This window comes from Stenella coeruleoalba (assembly GCF_951394435.1).
Source record: "Stenella coeruleoalba genome assembly, chromosome: X".
NCBI lineage: Eukaryota > Metazoa > Chordata > Mammalia > Artiodactyla > Delphinidae > Stenella > Stenella coeruleoalba.
In genome coordinates, this window is record NC_137152.1 from 67,778,322 (window position 1) to 67,804,879 (window position 26,558).

Sequence of the window (26,558 nt, forward strand, 5' to 3'; positions counted from 1 at the left end):
CTCATTAAAAGACTTCACTTAAAACTGCTCTTAGGCAATTTTGTCTGCAGTTTAGCGTCTTGTAGGATTTTGTGCATTAACAACATGAGCTAGGAATTTAAACAATTATGATGACTATGGCATGATTATTCCTCAAAATTTTGTGTTTTTGCTAAAACCGTGATGGAATGCTTTAAAGTTGCCCATCTTAAGACTTGAGACTTAGTATTACAGAGGAAACTAAAAATTCTTAACCTGCTTAAGTAACACAATCCTGAAAAATGAATCTAATTATATTCCCAATAGACCAATATACATTCAAAAGGAAAAGTATTAAATCAAGTATTTGGGAAATATTTCTGCAAATGAGCGTAAAAATAACGTGCTGTATTCAAACTAGTCGGCATTCAGTAGAATCCATGTACCTGGATAGAATATATAGCACTATTGCTAAGACTCTTTGTCAATTGTGTTATTCTTTAATGATCACTAAGAGAAAAAGAAGGAATCTGTTAGCCATTACATGTTAGACCGGTGCTTTAAGCTTTAATTCTATAGAGTTCATCTAGGGATCTTGTTAAAATATACTAATTCCATAGGTGCAGGCCGGGGCCTACAATTCTGCATTTCTAGCAAGCCCCCAATGTGTTACCACCATAGAAACAGTAAGGTGTTAGACAAAGCCCCCAGTGTAATTCCCGTACACTTTGCCAACTTTGCTTAAACAAATATCTATGGGTGAGTACATAGAGGAGATCCATACTGAAGACTTGGCATTTGAGCTGAGACATGAGTGGCAGGAAAGAACCAGTCATGAAAATCTTGTGCAAGTGCAAGAGCATTCAAGGCAGAGAAACACACATGCAAATGCGAACAACCTGAAATGGTACCAGCTTTGGCTGGATCATGGTGAAGGGAGACTGATAAGGGATGACACCTGTGAGAATTTGAAATGGGAAGTCATTGGAGGGTTTTAAGGAAAGGAGTGATATGATGTGATTTACGTTTTGAAGATCACTTTAGAGGCTGTGTGAGGAATGTATTGTACAGGGACCAGAGGAAGCAGGCAGCCATGTGAAGAGGTTATTCCAGTTGTTCGTGGTCACAGTGGTGCTGGAGAAAAGCAAATGGATTTTCTTTCTTATAAATTGGGCCTAGAAAACAGCCAAGATGGACACATAAGAATTCAGCCCATGTTACAAACAAAAGAAAAAAACAGCCAAGATAGAACACATGAGAATTCAGCCCATGTTACAAACAAAAGAAAAAAAAAGGCACTTTTCCAGGACAGTCCAGGGTCATTAGGGTCATTATGTGCAGATGAATTTGTCTGATTGTCACTTCTATGCGGCCTATACCATGATGGACAGGAAAATATTTAGAATTATTCAGGTAGACCTCTCCAATTCACGTCTCATACAGGACAACCACCAGTTTGAACCTTGGCCTTCCCTTAAAGATATGTATGATAGATGTAGTATGACAGATAACTTTTATTGTAAAATATCTTCAACCACATACAATATAATGAATCCCCATACAGCCATTACCCAGCTTCAGCAATCATCACCTTATGGCCAATTTTGTTTCACTTTTACTCTTCCTCACTCCTGCTTTCACCAACCTGCCTCTCATTGGTTTATTTTGATGCCCCCTTCTCTCACTGGCTTAATTTGAAGTAAATCCCAGACAGCTTTTTAAGAATTTTTGAAGGAAAACAGCAGAGATTAAGAACTGGACTTAACATCTCATCTACAAGAGACCAACCCAAGATTACCAAGACTGCCTGGCTATCATGTATTATAATTATGTCATACAACGATTCCAGTCTTCCTTTGTAGACTCAAAAGCAGTATGTCTTATTTTGTCACTAAAGATGAATGGTTTTATAAGACAGATGTAGTTGTTTATTCCATTCTTTGTTTTTAAAAAATATATTTTATTTATCCTAGGTTGGGCTTGAAATACGTTGCACTTTTTTATTGGACAAAAAAGTACTATGGAAATCCAATAAATTCAGTAATGGTGTGTGGTGGGAGAGAGAGACCTTGTAGGGAAGTTTTTTCATGGCTTATTATTTACTTTCGAGGGAATTATGTCTACATGTTATCTTTGTAGATTATAACAGGAAAGAAGTGAGAATGGCTTTTTGTTAAAAGTGATCTAAATTGGGTGGTGACATGCAATTTTTTGAGCTTTATTTTTTTCCTTTTGTACTGTTTGTGTAAAGACAAAGTATAACAGTTAAAGCCCCATTACAAAGATAGGAAGAATGCTTTATGGCATCTAGTTATGAACTTAGAGAATTACAGAACTTAGAAGACTAGGTTTGTAAGCAAATAAATTCTCATTTAAAGCAGAAACCTGCATCAACCAGAGGTCCAACTATGTTAAACTGCTGTCTCTAGTAGTCCACATCAGGATTATTTTTATAGTGGTGCTTGTTAGCTCTAACATAAACATTCACATGATAATAACTTCCTGACAAAAGTATACAGCTAAGCTAAAACTCCATTCCGCATGTTTCCTACTAGGACTTCCACAAAGACCATACAGATATATATATTTTATTTACACACTTAAACAAATTACTTTGCATGTCATTGCACAGTCTCCATTTTATTCAACATCTAAAGCAAAATATGCTGGGAATAGAAATTAGATAAACAGGCATTCCTCATCCAACAATATCTTTGCAATTTTCAGAGATAAGCTGTGCGAAACTTGTGAGAGGAAAAAATCACTAGTATTTCTATTGAGCTTAATCAAAAATTGGAAAAGAAATACATACATTTAACTTTGTTAAGTATAATAAGCACCTTGTTATGACCCCCATTTCTCACTATGCATGGATCAAGTGAGCCAATGAAGTGCTGACTTCTTAACTATCCCAAATTTTGGACACTTATTTTTATTTAAGAGTATTTTAGGAAAATCACACTTGTTCTAATTTTCAGACAGTTATGGTGGCACTTTTCTATCAAGCTACTAAAAACTTTCACTTATATGCAATGGGTAGATAACATGGCATAATTACAGTTACACATATGAGTAGTTAGCAGAGGAGAAACTACCCTGTTCTTACACCAAGGGAAAAAATGTAAGGACTACATAGCTCATAAAGAATATTAACATTTTCTATCACAAAATAACTAATAAGACTGGAATTGTATCAATCCACATTATAGAGCTTAACATTTAATATTTTTTAATATATTTTCTTTTTTTGGCCACACTGCACGGCATGGAAGATATTAGTTCCCCAACCAGGGATCAAACCCTTGCCCCCTGCAGTGGAAGGGCAGAGTTTTAACCACTGGACCGCCAGGATGTTCTCAAGCTTAACATTTTAGTTGAGGTATTAAAATAAAATAAGGCTTTTAGCTTCATGTCAAAACTTATTTGGATATTTACATAAGTATTAAAAGCATTTTCTCTCTTCATTTGTGGTTTGATTTCATGTAGTGCCTTATATGTTGCTATCTTAACAGTTTCTTAATATAATGGATAATTATTAGAATATAATTATAAGGAATGACAGAATTCTATATAGTTACTTGCAGAGACATTTCAGTGCAAAATCTCATTCACATGTAAACCCAAATTTATTTGTTATCTTAATCTATACTTTGTCAAATGCAAACAGTTTAATTTTTGCTAATTCTTAACTTTAACCAAAGGCCTTGACATTTTAAAAATTTATTCTTATCTACTACTGTATTTAGAAAATACTTTAGTTCACTTTTAGTAAGGTCATTAGAACCCAATTAATCAACCAACTTCTAAGTACATTAAATATTCTACTATAAAGTCTCTCCCAAGTAGAATACACATATCAAGTATTTGTTTTCGTTATTTTTATTCCTTAAGCTTTTACACAGTATTTCAATGTTGTTTTGTCTACTGCTATAAAAAAAAAAGCCCACCTTCCTTCCACCAGTTACTATAATAGTAGTGTTACAGGTTTTTTGTTTGTTTGTCTGTCTTTTTGCGGTATGTGGGCCTCTCACTGTTCTGGCCTCTCCTGTTGCGGAGCACAGGCTCTGGATGCGCAGGCTCAACGGCCATGGCTCATGGGCCCAGCCGCTCTGCGGCATGTGGGATCTTCCCGGACCAGGGCATGAACCCGTGTCCCCTGTATTGGCAGGTGGACTCTCAACCACTGCACCACCAGGGAAGCCCAGTGTTACAGGTTTTTAAGGAAGTGGGTGGGCTCATTTGGGGATGATATGCTTCAAAAGAACAGATTTGCCAAGCTACTGATATGTACATAGAACCATAATAGCATAATGTACAATTTAGTGGATTTAGGTATTATAAAAAATATGCTTCCCACTTCCCTGCTTAATGAAATTAATCATCACCTTTGATTTAGTTCTGTCTCCAAGAGGTATGAATAGCATGTAATAAATCACCTCTTTTATTCACAAAGTCTAATGTGAGAAAAGCAAATATATGCTGTATATACCATGCACTAAACTGTTGTTTTTAATTCAATAGTATTGCTTTTTGTTGTTGTTAAAACACAGTATTTACTCTTGTAGCTAAATTGCACATCTAATATCATAGAAAAATCTTCTAATGGAATAACTTGTAAAATCTCTACCCCAACAAAGTTAATTCAGTGTCTAGGAAGCACCCTATTGAAAAATAGTGGATTAAGTCCTACAGTGCCTGTAATTGAGTTTTAAAAGTGGTGTCCCTTGTAAAGCAATTATACTCCAATAAAGATGTTAAAAAAAAAAAAGTGGTGTGTTGCTATACTGAATACAAAAATGTGATAGAAAGGATTCAGGCCTTATAAATGGTTGGAGAAACTCTCATCTGTATATCTAATTAATTCCATTAGACTTCCTGGGTAGTAGCTTCGTTCAAAATATTGATTGGCTTTAGTTATGGAAAAATAACAAAGTACTAATGAAGACAAAAAAATTTCTTTTGAGTTGGAGATTCATTCACGGCTAGAAAAGAAAAAAAAAGTCAGTTTAGAATGGGTTATAATTAATTTAAAACATTGTAATTGTATGCACACAGTTGTAAAAATGATTTAAATTGATATGAATAATACCAAGGGAAATGTATGGCACAGTTTGGGCAGTTTTTATATGTATATTCAATGAAACAATGGTTTGTCTGACTTTAGCCAAAGTATATGTTTCAAATGATTTTAAGCACAAGGGAGGGAGATGTGAGTAGATTTACTCCTTGGTGTCATAGTTAGAAGTTAAATATGTCCAAAAGTCTCTGTTAATAAGTACAGATCTATCATCTGTGAATTTACTTAAATATATTTTGAATTTGCTATCAGTATCTAGTTCCTTCAGATATTGAGTTTGATGTTCATTGCTGTATGCTGTTAATGAAAGGAGAAGTAATGACTATTATTCTGTAGACCCTTTATTTGGTAGGTCTTCACATTGATGCCACCTCTGAGACACATGTGGTTAGTAGCAGCAATTGCTTCTCAGTATTAAATTTCAGAATCAAATAAACTTTGAGTGACAAATTTTAAATCCTATGCTGACTTTCTCTTGTTGCTCAACTGGTTCTTGGGCCACAAAGCACCCTTTGTCAATTAATAATTAGTAATAAATAATTCTCAACTAATTAATGACCTAAGAAGCACAATATATTTCAAAGCTTAAATTTTTATCTTAGGATTACTAAGTGTTGGTTGCTTTCAGTGATGATAGATAATCATGTATACAAGATTGATGGCTTTATTGTAGTCAGAGAAGTGCTTCAGAGCTATCAACTTTCTGAATTTTTTGGTTTATTCAAATATTTGAGCTTGTTCAACCAAAAGATAATTTTTTAAAAGTGAGTTATTTAACAGATATTTAATTTTATTAACTACATCTGTAGTAATTTATTAGTTATACATCTGTAGTATTTTATTAATGATAAATCTACATTTAAAAATTTCCTCAAAAGGTTGTACAGAATAATTGATTGACATACATTTATCTATTGCTCATCATGATATACTTAAGCATTTTAAGACTTTTATTGAAGTATAATAAACATAGGAAAAGTGCACATATAGGTGTACAACTAAATGAATTTTCCCAAACTGAACATGTATATGCAACCATCACTCAGATCAAGAAACAGCATATTATTAGTACCCCAGTAGTCCTCCTTTTGTTTCCTTCCAATCAGTACCCGACCTTGAGGATAACCAACCACTTCCTGACTTTAATAACCATGGATTAGTTTTACCTGCTTTCAGTACCTAAGAAGTTTTTAACATAACAAGACAAAGACTGTCATTTTCATAGTGTTAAAAGTGAGATTCTACATCATTTTAGAATGTCCTACAATGTGCAGGGAAGTCCCCCCACATCAAATTATCCAGCCCAAAATGTTAATAGTGCTGAGGTTGAGAAACTCTGCTAACACAACACAATGGCCTTAGGATTTTTTTCTCCCTAATTATATACTCGAAAAATGCCCAAGTGAACTTACACAAGTCCATTTGTCTTCTATTTTCTCAATCACAATAGTCTGTGTGTCACTACCTGGTGGTATATATTCATAGTCATCATACAGGAGGCCTAAGATAGGATATTGTGACCTGTACCTATATAGAAAAAAAAAGTTAGTTTACAAGCTGGACAAGAAAATAACTCTCATTACTTTTTAGTCACTCCTAGTTTGATCCTCCTTATTTAATTAATTTGGCTTTGAATGACTTTTAACTCTTTCTAAAAAGAAAATCACCTCTCAGTGGTACAAAGATTTACTACGGCTATTTTCAAGAGAGTAAGAGGGAAGTACTTTTGCTTCTGGCAATAATGGACCACTGGCTGCACAATACAGTGATCCCAGAGAAGGGAAGCAAATGACATGAGCACTACAAGTGCCTAGCTCATGGCCTGGAGTCAGAATATGTGGAGCAGAATACCAGACAGGAGAGAGCTACATAGTTGGAGAGAGGTCATGGGATCTGTAGAGAGTTCCCCCACAAGTCCTTGGGTGAGCACTGATCAGTATAGGCTTGTGAAAAAGCTACTGAGGCTAGGGAAAGAAGCACTGAAAAAGAGCACTCTTCAAATTCCTGGAGTTCACATAGTAAAGGGAACTCCAATCTGTGTTCCACTAACCAGAGTGGAAAGACCTCCTAATACCAGAGGGCATCAGGCAAATACTACAAAAGACTATCACCTTAGTAGTGAGAAAAATTACCAATGGCATTTTTCACAGAACTAGAACAAAATATTTCACAATTTATATGGAAACACAAAAGATCCCAAATAGCCAAAGGAATCTTGAGACAGAAAAACGGAGCTGGACGAATCAGGCTCCCTGACTTCAGACTATACTACAAAGCTACAGTCATCAAGACAGTATGGTACTGGCACAAAAACAGAAAGATAGATCAATGGAACAAGATAGAAAGCCCAGATATGAACCCACACATATGTGGCCTTATCATTGATAAAGGAGGCAATAATATACAATGGAGAAAAGACAGCCTCTTCAATAAGTGGTGCTGGGAAAACTGGACAGTACATGTAAAAGAATGAAATTAGAACACTCCTTAACACCATACACAACAATAAACTCAAAATGGATTAAAGACCTAAAGGTAAGGCCAGACACTATAAAATTCTTAGAGGAAAACATAGGCAGAACATTCTATGCCATACATCACAGCAAGATCTTTTTTGACCCACCACCTAGAGAAATGGAAATAAAAACAAAAATAAACAAATGGGACCTAATGAAACTTCAAAGCTTTTGCACAGCAAAGGAAAACATAACACCAAAAGACAACCCTCAGAATGGGAGAAAATATTTGCTAATGAAGCAACTGACAAAGGATTAATCTCCAATATTTAAAAGCAGCTCATGCAGCTCAATTTCAAAAAACAAACAACCCAATCCAAAAATGGGCAGAAGACCTAAATAGACATTTCTCCAAAGATATACAGATTGCCAACAAACACATGAAAGGATGCTCAACGTCACTAATCATTTGAGAAATGCAAATCAAAACTACAATGAGGTATCACCTCACACCAGTCAGAATGGCCATCATCAAAATAATCTACAAACAATAAATGCTGGAGAGGGTGTGGAGAAAAGGGAACACTCTTGCACTGTTGTTGGGAATGTAAATTGATACAGCCACTATGAAGAAAAGTATGGAGGTTCCTTAAAAACTAAAAATAGAGCTACCATACGACCCAGCAATCCCACTACTGGGCATATACACCAAGAAAACCATAATTCAAAAAGAGTCATGTATCACAATGTTCATTGCAGCTCTGTTTACAATAGCCAGGACATGGAAGCAACCTAAGTGTCCATCGACAGATGAATGGATAAAGAAGATGTGGCATGTATATTCAATGGGATATTACTCAGCCATAAAAAGAAACGAAATTGAGTTATTTGTAGTGAGGTGGATGGACGTAGAGTCTGTCATACAAAGTAAGTCAGAAAGAGGAAAACAAATACCGTATGCTAACACATATATATGGAATCTAAAAAAAAATTGTACTGAAGAACCTAGGAGCAGAACAGGAATAAAGATGCAGAGGTAGAGAATGGACTTGAGGACACGGGGAGGGGGAAGGGTCAGCTGAGACGAAGTGAGAGAGTGGCATGGACATATATACACTACCAAATGTAAAATAGATAGCTAGTAGGAAGCAGCCACATAGCACAGGGAGATCAGCTTGGTGCTTTGTATCCACCTAGAGGGGTGGGATAGGGAGGATAGGAGGGAGATGCAAGAGGGAGGAGATATAGAGATATATGTTTATGTATAGCTGATTCACTTTGTTATACAGCAGAAACTAACACACCATTGTAAAGCAATTATATTCCATTAAAGATGTTAAAAAAATAAAATGAAATAAGCTGTAAGGATATATTGTACAAAACAGGGAATATAGCCAATACTTTATAGTAACTAAAAATAGAATATACTTTAAAATTGTGAATCACTACATAGTGTACTTAAAACTTATTTAATATTGTAGATCAACTATACCTCAATAAAAAAATTTGGACTAAAAAAAGTACATATAAATGAAAAAAATAGCAAAAAATCATGAAGGGGAAATGGAAGTATACTACCATAAAGTTTGTATGCTACATATGATGAGGTATATTATTTGAAGATAGACTGTGATAAGATAAAAAGAAATACTTTGAAACTTATACCAATTATAAGAAAGTAATATACCCAATAAGCCAATAAAATAGATAAAAACAATAATGAAAGAACATTTAAAATATCACTAAAATTGATATAGTTCTAAGCAGACTAGTTAGCAAAGAAAGAGCACACAATTAACTGATATTAAGAAAGAGAAGCTATCACCTCACACATGTCTTAGAACGGCTATTATCAATAAGACAAGAAATAGCAAGTGTTGGCAAGATGTGGAGAAAAGGGAACACTTGTGCACTGTTGGTGCAAATGCAAACTGGTGCAGCCACTATGGAAAACAGTATGGAGAGTCCTTAAAAAATTAAAAATAGAACTAGCATATGATCCAGCAATGTCACTTCTGGGTATTTATCAAGAGGAAATGAAAACACTATAATATATCTACACCCTCATGTTCACTGTGGCATTATTTACAATAGTCAAGACATGGAATCAATGTAAGTGTCCATCAATATTAGAATGGATAAATAAAATATTATATATATAATAAATGTATAATATATATATACATATATTTACACACATACTGGAATATTCTTTTTAGTTTTTTAAAAATTTTATGTTTATTTTTAAAAAATACAGCCGGTTCTTGTTAGTTATCTATTTTATACATATTAGTGTATATATGTCAATCCCAATCTCCCAATTCATCCCACCACCACCCCGCCCCACACTAGAATATTATTCAGCCAAAAATGAAGGAAATCCTACCATTTATGACAGCATGGACGGACCTTGAGTGCATTAAACAAAGTGAAATAAGTCAGAGAGAGAAAGACAAATACCATATTCTCTCACTTATACATGGAATCTAAAACAAAGGAACTCATAGATAAAGAGAATATATTGATGGTTGCTAGAGGTGGGGGGTGAGAGTGGGCAAAATGGGTGAAAGTGGTCAAAAAGTACAAACTTCCAGTTATAAAATAAATAAGTCCTGGGGATGTAATGAACAGTGTGGTGACTATAGTTAATAATACTGTATTGGATAATTGAAAGTTGCTAAAAGATTAGATCTTAAAACGTTCTCATCACAAGAAAAAAATTTGTAATTATGGATGGTGACGGGTGTTAACTAGACTTATTGTGGTGATCATTTAGCAGTATACACATAGTGAATCATTATTTTGTACATCCAAAACTAAAATAATGTTATAAGTTAATTATATCTCAATTTTTAAAATTTTAAAGGAGATACTTTGTCTTGAAAACATGATAAAGGAGTATTATGACAATTTTATGCCAAGAAAACTTGATAACTTAGATGACATGCACCAATTCCTCGAGAGACACAAACTACAAAACAGAGCTGACAGAAGACCTCAAACTTCCGAAAAGACAAGAAAATCTCCACATAACCTGATAAGACAAAAGGAAAAAAAAAAGGAATCAGGACAGGGAGGGAACTGGGAAAGAAGAAAGATTCCCGCACCTTGGAAAGTCTGCTCACCAGTGGAGAGATCAGACTGGATGAAGGGGGAGTTTCGGAGCCTAAGAGGGGAGAGCAAACAACAAGTTCGTGTAAGGCAAAATGGAGAGTAACCTGCACAGAGGGCTGGAACTGCCACCCTGCACTCCCCAATCTGAAACACTCCTCTGTTGGTGAGGGTGGGAGTTGGGTGCTTAAGCTCAGACTCTGAAGTTCGGTCCCAGGGAGAGGACCAGGGTTAGGTGTGGAAGCAGCCTGAAGAGGTCAGGCAGTGGCAACTGAAGGTATACCATGAAGAAGCCTTGGCCAACCAGAGAAACAAGGCACCATTATTGGGAGGTGCATGAGGAGAGGGATGTGACCACAAGCTTCTTTCCCTATGAGTGCTCCCAGTCAACAGGACACTGCCTAGAGGAGTTCTCAGGGTGGGCGTGAGTCACCACCTCCATCTTGGTCTCCAGAGGCAGGCACTGGCCACCTCTTCCAGACCCACAGGCAGACACTGGAACCCATCTGACTGTCTCAGGAGTGCCCTGATAGCTCTCACTACAAGGAAATCCACCAGTGGGTGCTGGGACTGTCAGCGTGTGCTAGGACTTCACCCGCTGTCCCAGGAGCACACAGAAACCTCTCACTACTAGGAAATTCATCAGCGGGTGCCAGGACCTGCCCCACTATCCAGGGAGCATGTGGATAGCTCTCGCTACAGGGAAATCTGACAGTGGGTGTCCGGACCTGCCCCACTGTCCCAGAAGGAGAGGGATAGCTCCCACCACTAGGAAATCCACCCAGAGTAGGGGCTGAAACCACCACTGAGAGCCAGGGGTTGTGTGACTAAGGAAGAAGAGCTGAAATCTCTCCTCGGAGCTGAACGAACTGTGGAGTTACACCTCTGCTGATGGCTTCCTAAATTCAGCACCTGTGAAACATCCAAAAGGACAACAAGAACTCCTGCACTTGGATGGATATGGCACTAGTAGCTGTGGGATTTGTGGGCATGTACACATGGGGAATGTGCCAGACCAGAGTCTGAGCAGCCTCCATAGCTCCCATGGCAGGTTCAGGTGAATGAATGCTGCAGTCCTAGGAACTGACCTCAGTGGATCTGTGCCAGTGACTGGGTGAAAAGAATGCCTGAGAGTCACCAGGGCCAATTGCTGGCATACCCACAGTTAAGGTGGGACCAAGAGCAGTGCCAACAACAGTGTACTTTGTGAGTCCACACAACGGATGAAAGGGGACACAACAGAGCACATTCACAGTGAACACCTCCAGAGGAGGAACACTCATTAGCTTCTCTCTCAGTGGGAGTCCTCCAATCCCACATACTTCACATCACACCGCAGATCAGAATCACAGCAAAGAAAAAGATCTAGGGACCTCTACTCCAACAAATAGAGAAGACCCCACCCCTCACAGGGCAGTAACAGCCACTGGGAGCAAAGGGGAGGTCCTCTCAATATCCAGGGCAGGCTCTGATCACCACAACACCAATCAAACACCTTACCAACGGGATAACAGCAAAAGCCAATGGACCAACCTCACCCACCAGGCGGCAGACAACAGAAGCAAGAGGAAGTACAATCCTGCAGCCTGTGAAAAGGAGACCACAAACAGAATAAGTCTGACAAAATGAGATGACAAAGAAATATGTTGCAGGCAAAAGAACAAGAAAAAAACCTACAAGAACAACTAGATGAAGAGGAGATAAGCAATCTGTCTAAAAAAGTATTCAAAGTAATGATAGTAAAGATGATCCAAGATCACAGAAAAAGAATGGAGGCATGGATCGAGAAGATACAAGAAAAGTTTAACAAACACCTACAAAAACTAAAGAACAAACAGAGCTGAACAACACAATAATGAAAATAAAAATACACTAGAGGCAGAGGACCTTTAAGAGGGCAGAGGAGTAAAACGTGGAGAACACCTTCCTCCCCACAAATACATCAAAAATACATCTACATGTGAAACAACTCCTACACAACACCTACTGAACACTGGCAGAAGACCTCAGACTTCCCAAAAGGGTGTGTGAGGAGAGAGGATTCAGAGCACCGCCTAAACGAGCTTCAGAGACTGGTGTGAGCCTCAGTTATCAGTGCATACATCACAGACGGGCATGAAACGCTAACACTGCTGCTGCAGGCACCAAGAATCCTGTGTGCAAGCACAAGTCACTATCTACACCACCCATCCCAGGAGGCTGTGCAGCCCGCCACTGCTAGGGTCCTGTGATCCAGGGACAACTTCCTCAAGAGAACACACAGCACACCTCAGGCTGTGGCAATGTCACTGCGGGCCTCTGCCACCACAGGCTCGCCCTGCATTCTGTACCCCTCCCACCCCCTGGCCTGAGTGAGCCAGAGCCCCCTAATCACCTGATCCTTTAACCCCACCCTGCCTGGGCAAACAACAGATGCCAGAGGGTGACCTACATGCAGAGGTGGGGCCAACTCCAAAGCAGAATCCCAGGAGCTCTGTGAACAAAGAAGAGAAAGGGAAATTTCTTCCAGCAGCCTCAGGAGCAGCGGATTAAATCTCCACAATCAACTTGATGTACCCTGCATCAGTGGAACACCTGAATAGACAATGAATTCTCCCAAAACTGAGGTAGTGGACTTTGGGAGCAACTATAGAATTGGGGTTTTCTTTCTACGTCTAATTTGTTTCTAGTATTATGTTTATCTTAGTTTAGTATTTAGAGCTTATTACCATTGGTAGATTCGTTTATTGATTTGGTTTCTCTCTTCCTTATATATATATATATATATATATATATATATATATATATATATATATATATATATATATATATATGTATTTTGTTTGTTTGTTTTTTCCTTTTTCCATTTTTGTGAGTGTGTATGTATATGCTCCTTTGTGTGATTTTGTCTGTATAGGTTTGCTTTTACCATTTCTCCTAGGGTTCTGTCAGTCTGTTGTTTTTTACTATAGTTTCTAGCACTTCTTATAATTGGTGGATTAGTTTATTGGTTTAGTTGCTGTCTTCCTTCTTTTTATTAATTACTTAATTTTATTATAATAATATTTAAAAATTTTTTTTTTACTTTAATAACTTTAGGGTTTTTTTTTTCTTTTTTCTTTTCTCACTTTTCTTCTGAGCTCTGTGGCTGACAGGGTCTTGGTTCTCTGGCCGGGTGTCAGACCTGAGCTTCTGAGTTGGGAGAGCCGAGTTCAGGACAATGGTCCACCAGAGACCTAAGAGCCCCTCATAAGATCAATCAGCAAGAGTTCTCCCACTGATTTCCATCTCAATGCTAAGACAAAGTTTCTCTCAATGACCAGGAAGCTCCAGTGCTGGACACCCCATGCAAAACAACCAGTAAGACAGGAACACAGCACTACCCACTAGCAGAGAAGCTGCCTAAAATCATAAAAAGTTCACACACACCCCAAAACACACCACTGGACATAGTCCTTCCCACCAGAAAGAAAAGATCTAGCCTCAGCCACTAGAACACAGCACCAGTCCCCTCCACCAGGAAGCTTACACAACCCATTGAACCAACCTTACCCACTGGGGGCAGACACCAAAAACAAAGGGAACTATGAACCTGCAGCCTGCAAAAAGGAGACCCCAAACACATCCGGTTAAGCAAAATGAGAAGACAGAGAAACACAAAGCAGATGAAGGAGAAAGGTAAAAACCCACCAGACCAAACAAATGAAGAGGAAATAGGCAGTCTACCTGAAAAAGAATTCAGAGTAATGATAGTAAAGATGATCCAAAATCTTGCAAGTACAATGGAGAAAATACAAGAAACATTCAACAAGGACCTAGAAGAACGAAAGAGCAAGCAAACAATGATGAACAACACAATAAATGAAATTAAAAATTCTCTAGAAGAATTAACAGCAGAATAACTGAGGCAGAAGAATGGATAAGTGACCTGGAAGATAAAATAATGGAAATAACAACCACAGAGCAGAAAAAAGAAAAAGGAATGAAAAGAATAGAGGACAGTCTCAGAGACCTCAGGGACATTAAACACACCAACATGCAAATTATAGGGGTAGCAGAAGAAGAGAAAAAGAAATGGACTGAGAAAATATTTGTAGAGATTATAGTTGAAAACTTCCCTAATATGGGAAAGGAAACAATCAAGTCCAGGAAGCGCAGAGAGTCCCATACAGAAAATATCCAAGGAGAAACATGCCAAGACACACAGTATTCAAACTATCAAAAATTACATACAAAGAAAAAATATTAAAAGCAGCAAGGGAAAAGCAACAAATAACATACAAGGGAATCCCCATAAGGCTAACAGCTGATCTTTCAGCAGAAACTCTGCAAGCCAGAAGGGACTGGAAGGACATACTTAAAGTGATGAAAGGGAAAAATCTACAACCAAGATTACTTGACCCAGCAAAGATCTCATTCAGATTCGAAAGAGAAATTAAAACATTCAGAGACAAGAAAAAGCTAAGAGAATTCAGCACCACCAAACCAGCTTTACAACAAACGCTAAAGGAACTTCTCTAGGCAGGAAACACAAGAGAAGGAAAAGACCTACAATAACAAACCCAAAACAATTTAGAAAATGGTAATAGTAACATACATATCGATAACTAACTTAAATATAAATGGATTAAATGCTCCAACCAAAAGACATAGACTGGCTGAATGGATACAAAAACAAGACCCATATACATGCTGTCTACAAGAGGTCCACTTCAGACCTAGGGACACATACAGACTGAAAGTAAGGGAATGGAAAAAGATATTCTGTGCAAATGGAAATCAAAAGAAAGCTGGAGTAGAAATTCTCGTATCAGACATAATAGACTTTAAAATAAAGACTGTTATAAGAGACAAGGAAGGACACTACATAATGATCAAGGGATCAATCCAAGAAGAAGATATAACAATTGTAAATGTTTATGCACCCAGCATAGGAGCACCTCAACACTTAAGGCAAATGCTAACAGCCATAAGATGGGAAATTGACAGTAACACAATAATAGTAGGAGACATTAACACCCCACTTTCACCAATGGACAGATCATCCAAAATGAAAATAAATAAGGAAACACAAGCTTTATATGATACATTAAACAAGATGGACTTAATTGATATTTATAGGACATTCTGTCCAAAAACAACAGAATACACTTTCTTCGCAAGTGATCATGGAACATTCTGCAAGATAGGCCATATCTTTGGTCACAAATCAAGCCTTGGTTAATTTAAGAAAACTGAAATCGTATGAAATATGTTTTCTGACCACAACACTATGAAACTAGATGTCAATTACAGGAAAAAATCTGTAAAAAATACCAATACATGGAGGCTAAACAATACACTACTAAATAACCAAGAGATCACTGAAGAAATCAAAGAGGAAATCAAAAAATACCTAAAAACAAATGATAATGAAAACACGACGACCCAAAACTCATGGGATGCAGGAAAAGCACTTCTAAATGGGAAGTTTATAGCAATAAAATCCTACCTCAAGAAACAAAAAACACCTCAAATAAACAACCTAACCTTACACCTAAAGCAATTAGAGAAAGAATAAAATAACCCCACAGTTAGCAGAAGGAAAGAAATCATAAAGATCAGATCAGAAATAAATGAAAAAGAAATGAAGGAAACGATAGCAAAGATCAATGAAACTAAAAGCTGCTTGTATGAGAAGATAAACAAAATTGTTAACCATTAGCTGGACTCATGAAGAAAAAAAAGTAGAAGACTCAAATCAACAGAATTAGAAATGAAAAAGGAGAAGTAACAACTGACATTGCAGAAATACAAAGGATCATAAGAGATTACTAGAAGCAAGTGTATGCCAATAAAAAGGACAACGTGGAAGAAATGGACAAATTCTTAGAAAAGCACAATCTTCCCAGATTGAACCAGGAAGAAACAGAAAATATAAACAGACCAATCACAAGCACTGAAATTGAAACTGTGATTAAAAATCTTCCAACAGGGCTTCCCTGGTGGTGCAGTGATTGGGAGACCACCTTCCAATGCAGGGGACACAGGTTCGTGCCCCAGTCCGGGAATATCCTACATGCCACAGAGTGGCTGGGCCCGTGAGCCATGGACGCTGAGCCTGCGCATCCAGAGCCTGTGCTCCACAATGTGAGAGGCCACAACAGTGAGAGGCCCACGTACAGAAAAAAAAAATCTTCCAATGAACAGAAGCCCAGGACCAGATGGCTTCACAGGTGAATTCTTTCAAACATTTACCGAAGAGCTAACACCTATCCTTCTCAAACTCTTCCAAAATATATCAGACGGTGGAAAACTCCCAAACTCATTCTACAAAGCCACCATCACCCTGATACCAAAACCAGACAAAGAGTTCACAGAGAAAGAAAACTACAGGCCAATATTAGTGATGAACATAGATGCAAAAATCCTCAACAAAATACTAGCAAACAGAATCCAACAGCACCTTAAAAGGATCATACACCATCATCAAGTGAGGTTTATATCAGGAATACAAGGATTCTTCAGTATAGGCAAATCAATCAATGTGATACACCGTATTAACAAACTGAAGGATAAAAAACATATGATAATCTCAATAGATACAGAAAAAGCTTTTGACGAATTTCAACACCCATTTATGATAAAAAATCTCTAGAAAGTAGGCATAGAGGGAACTTACCTCACCATAATAAAGGTGATATATGGCAAACCCACAGGAAACATCATTCTCAATAGTGAAAAACAAACCATTTCCACTAAGATCAGGAAGAAGACAGGGTTCCCCACTCTCACCACTGTTATTCAACATAGTTTTGGGAGTTTCAGCCACAGCAATCACAGAAGAAAAAAGAAATGAAAAGAATCCATACCAGAAAAGAAGAAGTAAAGCTGTCACTGTTTGCAGATGACATGATATATACATAAAATATCCTAAAGATTCTACCATTAAACTAGTAAAGCTAATCAGTGAATTTGGAAAAGTTGCAGGATACAAAATACACAGAAGTCTCTTGCATTCCTATACACTAACAATAAAAGATCAGAAAGAGAAATTAAGGAAACAATCCCATTTACCATCACATCAAAAACAATAAAATAGCTAGGAATAAACATACCAAAGGAGGCAAAAGACCTGTACTCAGGAAACTACAAGATGTCGATGAAAGAAAACAAAGATGACACAAACAGCTGGAGATATACCATAGTCTTAGATTGGAAGAATCAATATTGAGAAAATGACTATACTACCCAAAGTAATCTACAGATTCAATGCAATCCTTAACAAATTACCAATGGCATTTTTCAAGGAAGTAGAACAAAAAATTTTACAATTTGTATGGAAACAGAAAAGATCATGAATAGTCACAGGAATCCTGAGACAGAAAAACAGAGCTAGAGGAATCAGGCTTCCTGATTTCAGACTATACTACAAAGCTACAGTCATCAAGACAGTATGGTACCAGCACAAAATAGAAATATAGATCAATGGAACAGGATAGAAAGCCCAGAGATAAACCCACATACCTATGGTCATGTAATCTATGACTAATGAGGCAAGAATATACAATGTAGAAAAAACAGTCTCTTCAAAAAGTGGTGCTGGGAAAACTGGAGAGCTACATGTAAAAGAATGAAGTTAGAACACTCCCTAACACCATACTCAAAAATAAACTCAAAATGGATTAAAGACCTAAATGTAAGGCCAAAAACTATAAAACTCTTAGAATAAAACATAGGTAGAATACTCTTTGATATGAAGCACAGCAAACTGTTTTTCAGTCCACCTCCTAGCATAGTGAAAGTGAAAACAAAAATAAACAAATGGGATCTAATTAAACTTAAAAACTTTTGCACAATGAAGGAAGCCATAAACAAAACAAAAAGAGAATCCACAGAGTGGGAGAAAATATTTCCAACTGAAGCAACCCACAAGGGGTTAATCTCCAAACTATACAAATAGTTCATGAAGCTCAATATCAAAAAAACAAAAACACCCAATCGAAAAATGGGCTGAAAATCTAAATAGACATTTCTCCAAAGAAGACATACAGGTGGGCAAAAAGCACATGAAAAGATACTTAGCATTGCTAATTATTAGAAAAATGCAAATCAAAACTACAACGAGGGAGGCTTCCAGGAAGATGGCGAAAGAATAAAATGTGGAGATCACCTTCCTCCCCACAGATACACCAGAAATACATCTACACATGGAACAACTCCCACAGAACACCTACTGAATGTTGGCAAAAGGCCTCCAACCTCCCCAAACACAAGAAACCCCCACGTACCTGGATAGGGCAAAAGAAAAAAGAATAAACAGAGACAAAAGGATAGGGACGGGACCTGCACCAGTGTGAGGGAGCTGTGAAGGAGGAAACGTTTACACACACTAGGAAGCCCCTTCGTGGGCGGAGACTATGGGTGGTGGAGGGGAAAGTTTTGGAGCCGCGGAGGAGAGCACAGCCACAGGGATGCAGAGGGCAAAGTGGGGATATTCCCGCACAAAGGATTGGTGCCGACTGGCACTCAGCAGCCCGAGAGGCTTGTCTGCCCACTCGCCCCAGTGGGCACGACTGGGAGCTGAGGCTCGAGCTTCGGTCGGAGCTCCGGGAGAGGACTGGTGTTGGCGCCGTGAACACAGCCTGCAGGGGGTTAGTTCACCACAGCTAGCCAGGAGGGAGTCTGGGGAAAAGTCTGGACCTGCTGAAGAGGCAAGAGACTTTTTCTTCCCTCTTTGTTTCCTGGTGCGTGAGGAGAGGGGATTAAGAGCGCTGCTTAAAGGAGCTCCAGAGACAGGCGTGAGCCACGGCTAAAAACACGGACCCCAGAGACGGGCATAAGATGCTAAAGCTGTTGCTGCCACCAGCAAGAAGCCTGTGTGTGAGCCCAGGTCACTATCCACACCCCCTTTCCAGGGAGCCTGTGCAGCCCGCCACTGCCAGGATCCCAGGATCCAGGGACAACTTCCCTGGGAGAATGCACAGTGCGCCTCAGGCTGGTGCAATGTCACACCGGCGGCAGCGCAGGCTCGCCCGGCATTCCGTGCCCCTCCCTAACCCGCCCCCGCCGGCCTGAGTGAGGCAGAGTCCCTGAAGCAGGGCTCCTTTAACCCCATCCTGTCTGAGCAAAGAACAGACGCCCTCTGGCGACCTACATGCAGAGGTGGGGCCAAATCCAAAGTTGAGCCCCGGGTGTTGTGAGAGCAAAGAACAGAAAAGGAAATCTCTCCCAGCAGCCTCAGAAGCAGCGGATTAAAGCTCCACAATCAACTTGATGTACCCTGCATCTGTGGAATACATGAATAGACAACGAATCATCCCAAATTGAGGAGGTGGACGTTGAGAGCAAGATTTATGATATTTTCCCCTTTTCCTCTTTTTGTGAATGTGTATGTGTATGCTTCTGTGTGAGATTTTGTCTGTATAGCTTTGCTTACACCATTTGTCCTACGGTTCTATCCATCCATTTATTATTTTTCTTAATAATTATTTTAATAACTTTATTTTACCTTACTTTATTCTATTTTACTTTGTCTTCTTTCTTTATTTTTTCCCTTCCTTCCCTCCTCCCTCCCTCCCTCCCTCCCTCCCTCCCTCCTTTCTTTCTTTCTTTCTTTCTTTCTTTCTTTCTTTCTTTCATTCTTCTTCTACTAATTCTTTCTTTCTACTTTTTCTCCCTTTTATTCTGAGAAGTGTGGATGTAAGGCTCTTGTTGCTGCAGCCAAGAGTCACTGCTGTGCCTCTGAGGTGCGCAAGCCAACTTCAGGACACTGGTCCACAAGAGACCTCCCAGCTCCACATAATATCAAACAGCGAAAATCTCCCAGAGATATCCATCTCAACACCAGCAGCCAGCTTCACTCAACAACCAGCAAGCTACAGTGCTGGACACCCTATGCCAAACAACTAGCAAGACAGGAATACAACCCTAACTGTTAGCAGAGAGGCTGCCTAAAATCATAATAAGTCCACAGACACCCCAAAACACACCACCACACGTGGATCTTCCCACCAGAAAGACAAGATAGAGCCTCATTCACCAGAACACAGGCACTAGTCCCCTCCACCACGAAGCCTACACAACCAGCAGAACCAACTTTAGACACTGGGGGAAGACACTAAAAACAATGGGAACTACGAACCTGCAGCCTGCAAAAAGGAGACCCCAAACACAGTAAGAAAAGCAAAATGAGAAGACAGAAAAACACACAGCAGTTGAAGGAAAAAGATAAAAACCCACCAGACCTAACAAATGAAGAGTAAATAGGCAATCTACCTGAAAAAGAATTCAGAATAATGATAGTAAAGATGATCCAAAATATTGGAAATACAATAGACAAAAGGCAAGAAACATTTAACAAGGACCTAGAAGAACTAAAGATGAAACAAGCAATGATGAACAACACAATAAATGAAATTAAAAATACTTTAGATGGGATCAATAGCAGAATAACTGAGGCAGAAGAACGGGAAAGTGATGTGGAAGATAAAATAATGGCAATAACTACTGCAGAGTAGAATAAAGATAAAAGAATGAAAAGAACTGAGGACAGTCTCAGAGACCTCTGGGGCAACATTAAACACACCAACACTCGAATTATAGGGGGTCCAGATTAAGAGAAAAGGAAAGGGACTGAGAAAATATTTGAAGAGATTATAGTTGAAAACTTCCCTAAAATGGGAAAGGAAATAGTTAATCAAGTCCAGGAAGCACAGAGAGTGCTATACAGGATAAATCCAAGGAGAAATATGCCAAGACACATATTAATCAAACTGTCAAAAATTAAATACAAAGAAAACATATTAAAAGCAGCAAGGGAAAAACAACAAATAACACACAAGGGAATCCCCGTAAGGTTAACCGCTGACCTTTCAGCAGAAACTCTGCAAGCCAAAAGGGACTGGCAGGATATATTTAAAGTGATGAAGGAGAAAAACCTGCAACCAAGACTGCTCTACCCAGCAAGGATCTCATTCAGATTTGGTGGAGAAATTACAACCTTTACAGACAAGCAAAAGCTGAAAGAGTTCAGCACCACCAAACCAGCTTTTCAACAAATACTAAAGGAACTTATCTAGGCAAGAAACAGAAGAGAAGGAAAAGACCTACAATAACAAACACAAAACAATTAAGAAAATGGGAATAGGAACATCCGTATCCATAATTACCTTAAATGTAAATTGACTAAATGCTCCCATCACAGAAACAGATTGGCTGAATTGATACAAACACAAGACCCATATATATGCTGTCTACAAGACACCCACTTCAGACCTAGACACACATACAGACTGAAAGTAAGGGGATGGAAAAAGTTATTCCAAGCAAATGGAAACAAAAAGAAAGCTGGAGTAGCAGTTCTCATATCAGACAAAATAGACTTTAAAATAAAGACTATTAGAAGAGACAAAGTAGGACACTACATAATGATCAAGGGATCGATCCAAGAAGAAGATATAACAATTGTAAATATTTATGCACCCAAAATAGGAGTACCTCAATACATAAGGAAAATACTAACAGCAATAAAAGGGGAAATCGACAGTAACACATTCATAGTAGGGGACATAAACACCCCACTTACACCAATGGACAGATCATCCAAAATGAAAATAAATAAGGAAACACAAGCTTTATATGATACATTAAACAAGATGGACTTAATTGATATTTATAGGACATTCCATCCAAAACAACAGAATACACATTTTTCTCAAGTACTCATGGAACATTCTAAAGGATAGATCATATCTTGTGTCACAAATCAAGCCTTGGTAAATTTAAGAAAATTGAAGTTGTATCAAGTATCTTTTCTGATCACATGCTATGAGACTAGATATCAATTACAGGAAAAGATCTCTAAAAAATACAAACACATGGAGGCTAAACAATACACTACTTACTAACGAAGTGATCACTAAAGAAATAAAAGAGGAAATGAAAAAATACCTAGAAACAAATGATAATGGAGACACGATGACCCAAAACCTATGGGATGCAGCAAAAGCAGTTCTACAAGGGAAGTATTTAGCAATACAATCCTACCTTAAGAAACAGGAAACATCTCGAATAAACAACCTAACCTTGCACCTAAAGCAATTAGAGAAAGAAGAACAAAAAAATCCCGAAGTTAGCAAAAGGAAAGAAAGCATAAAGATCAAATCAGAAATAAATGATAAAGGAATGAAGGAAACGATAGCAAAGATCAATAAAACTAAAAGCTGGTTCTTTGAGAAGATAAACAAAAGTGATAAACCATTAGTCAGACTCATCCGGAAAAAAGGGAGAAGACTCAAATCAATAGAATTAGAAATGAAAAAGGAGAAGTAACAACTGACACTGCAGAAATAAAAGAGATCATGAGAGATTACTACAAGCAACTCTATGCCAATGAAATGGACAACCTGGAGGAAATGGACAAATTCTTAGAAATGCACAGCCTGCCAAGACTGAATCTGGAAGAAATAGAAAATATGAGCAGACCAATCACAAGCACTGAAATTGAAACTGTGATTAAAAATCTTCCAACAAACAAAAGCCCAGGACAAGATGCCTTCACAGGCGAATTCTATCAAACATTTAGAGAAGAGCTAACACCTATCCTTCTCAAACTCTTCCAAAATACAGCAGAGGGAGGAACACTCCCAAACTCATTTTATGAAGCCACCATCACCTCGATACCAAAACCAGACAAGGTTGTAACAAACAAAGAAAACTACAGGCCAATATCACTGATGAATATAGATGCAAAAATCCTCAACAAAATACTAGCAAACAGAATCCAACAGCACATTAAAAGGATCATACAACATGATCAAGTGGGGTTTATTCCAGGAATGCAAGGATTCTTCAATATACGCAAATCAATCACTGCGATACACCATATTAACAAATTGAAGGAAAAAAACCATATGATCATCTCAATAGATGCAGAGAAAGCTTTCGACAAAATTCAACACCTACTTATGATAAAAACTCTGCAGAAAGTAGGCATAGAGGCAACTTTCTTCAACACAATAAAGGCCATATATGACAAACCCACAGCCAACATCATCCTCAATGGTGAAAAACTAAAACCATTTCCACTAAGATCAGGAACAAGACAAGGTTGCCCATTCTCACCACTCTTATTCAATATAGTTTTGGAAGTTTTATCCACAGCAATCAGAGAAGAAAAGGAAATAAAAGGAATCCAAATCAGAAAAGAAGTAAATCTGTCACTGTTTGCAGATGACATAATACTATACATAGAGAATCCTAAAGGTGCTACCAGGAAACTACTACAACTAATCAATGAAATTGGTAAAGTAGAAGGATACAAAATTAATGCACAGAAATCTCTGGCACTCCTATACACCAATGATGAAAAATCTGAAAGTGAAATCAAGAAAACACTCTCATTTACCATTGCAACAAAAAGAATAAAATATCTAGGAATAAATCTACCTAAGGAGACAGAAGACCTGTATGCCGAAAATTATAAGACACTGATGAAAGAAACTAAATATGAAACAAATAGATGGAGAGATATACCATGTTCTTGCATTGGAAGAATCAACATTGTGAAAATGACTCTACTACCCAAAGCAATCTACACATTCAATGCAATCCCTATCAAAACACCATTGGCATTTTTCACAGGACTAGAACAAAAAATTTCACAATTTGTATGGAAACACAAAAGACCCCGAATAGCAAAAGCAATCTTGAGAATGAAAAACGGTACTGGAGGAATCAGGCTCCCTGCCTTCAGATTATAGTACAAAGGTACAGTCATCAAGAAAGTATGGTACTGGCACAAAAACAGAAATATAGATCAATGGAGCAGGATAGAAAGCCCAGAGATAAACCCACACACATATGGTCACCTTATCTTTGATAAAGAAGGCAGGAATGTACAGTGGAGAAAGGACACCCTCTTCAATAAGTGGTGCTGGGAAAACTGGACAGGTACATGTAAAAGTATGAGATTTGATCACTCCCTAACACCATACACAAAAATAAGCTCAAAATGGATTAAAGACCTAAATGTAAGGCAAGAAACTATCAAACACTTAGAGGAAAACATAGGCAGGACACTCTATGACATAAATCACAGCAATATCCTTTATGACCCACTTCCTAGAGAAATGGAAATAAAAAGAAAAATAAACAAATGGGATCTAATGAAACTTCAAAGCTTTTGCACAGCAAAGGAAACCATAAACAAGACAAAAAGACAACCCTCAGAATGGGAGAAAATATTTGCAAATGAAGCAACTGACAAAGGATTAATCTCCAAAATTTGTAAGGAGCAAATGCAGCTCAATAACAAAAAAAACAAATAACCCAATCCAAAAATGGGCAGAGGTCCTAAATAGACATTTCTCCAAAGAAGATATACAGACTGCCAACAAACACATGAAAGAATGCTCAACATCATTAATCATTAGAGAAATGAAAATCAAAAGTACAATGAGATATCATCTCACAGCAGTCAGAATGGCCATCATCAAAAAATCTAGAAACAATAAATGCTGGAGAGGGTGTGGAGAAAAGGGAACACTCTTGCACTGCTGGTGGGAATGTGAATTGGTACACCCACTATGGAGAACAGTATGGAGGTTCCTTAAAAAAGTGCAAGTAGAACTACCATATGACCCAGCAATCCCACTACTGGGCATATACCCTGAGAAAACCATAATTCAAAAAGAGTCATGTACCAAAATGTTCATTGCAGCTCTATATACAATAGCCCGGAGACAGAAACAACCTAAGTGTCCATCATTGGATGAATGGATAAAGAAGATGTGGCCCATATATACAATGGAATATTACTCAGCCATAAAAAGAAACAAAATTGAGCTATTTGTAATGAGGTGGATAGACCTAGAGTCTGTAATATAGAGTGAAGTTAGTCAGAAAGAGAAAGGCAAATACTGTATGCTAACACATATATATGGAATTTAAGAAAAAAATGTCATGAAGAACCTAGGGGTAAGACAGGAATAAAGGCACGGACCTACTAGAGAATGAACTTGAGGATATGGGGAGGGGGAAGGGTAAGCTGTGAGAAAGCGAGAGAGAGGCGTGGACATATATACACTACCAAACGTAAGGTAGATAGCTAGTGGGAAGCAGCCACATAGCACATGGAGAGCAGCTCGGTGCTTTGTGACCGCCTGGAGGGGTGGGATAGGGAAGTTGGGAGGGAGGGAGATGCAAGAGGGAAGAGATATGGGAACATATGTATATGTATAACTGATTCACTTTGTTATGAAGCAGAAACTAACGCATCATTGTAAAGCAATTATACTCCATTAAAGATGTAAAAACAAAACAAAACCAACAAAAAGACTACAATGAGGTTTCACCTCACACCAGTCAAAATGGCTATCATCAAAAAATTTACATACAATAAATGCTGGAGAGGGTATGGATAAAGGACAACCCTCCTACACTGTTGTTGGGAATGTCAATTGGTACAGCCACTATGGAGAGCAGTATGGAGGTTCCTTAAAAAACTAAAAATAGAACTACCATATTACCCAGCAACCCAACTCCTGGGCATATTTCTGGAGAAAACCATAATTCAAAAAATACATGCAGAACAGTATTCACTGCATCACTAGTTACAGTAGCTGGGACATGGAAGCAACCTAAATGTTCATCAAAAGAGGAATGGATAAAGAAGATGCAGTACATATACACAGTGGACTCTTGCATAAAATAACAAAATAATGCCATTTGTGGCAACATGGATGGACCTAGAGATTGTCATAGTGAGTAAAGTAAGTCAGACACAGAAAGACAAATACCATATCATATCGCTTATGTGTGGAATCTATAAAAAAGTGTACAAATGAACTTACTTAGAAAACAGAAGTAGAGTCACAGATGTAGAAAACAATCATTGTTACCAGGGGATAAGCGGGGGAGGGATACATTGGGAGGTTGAGATTGACATAAACACACTACTATATATAAAATAGATAACTAATAAGGACCTACTGTAT

The 26,558-nt window shown here is 38.1% G+C and overlaps 1 protein-coding gene across 1 annotated transcript in view; it reads right to left on the minus strand.

Annotated features, from left to right (window-relative positions):
- Positions 1-4,934: 4,934 nt before the first annotated feature.
- POF1B (POF1B actin binding protein) overlaps positions 4,935-26,558 on the minus strand; it is a gene marked incomplete at both ends in the record, with an annotated part of 100,388 nt that continues 78,764 nt past the window's right edge. Inside the window, 3 exons of the mRNA XM_079910980.1 lie at positions 4,935-4,940; positions 6,448-6,562; positions 13,034-13,075. Coding sequence (XP_079767106.1) covers positions 4,935-4,940; positions 6,448-6,562; positions 13,034-13,075 — 163 coding nt within the window. The remainder of the gene's footprint in view (positions 4,941-6,447; positions 6,563-13,033; positions 13,076-26,558) is intronic.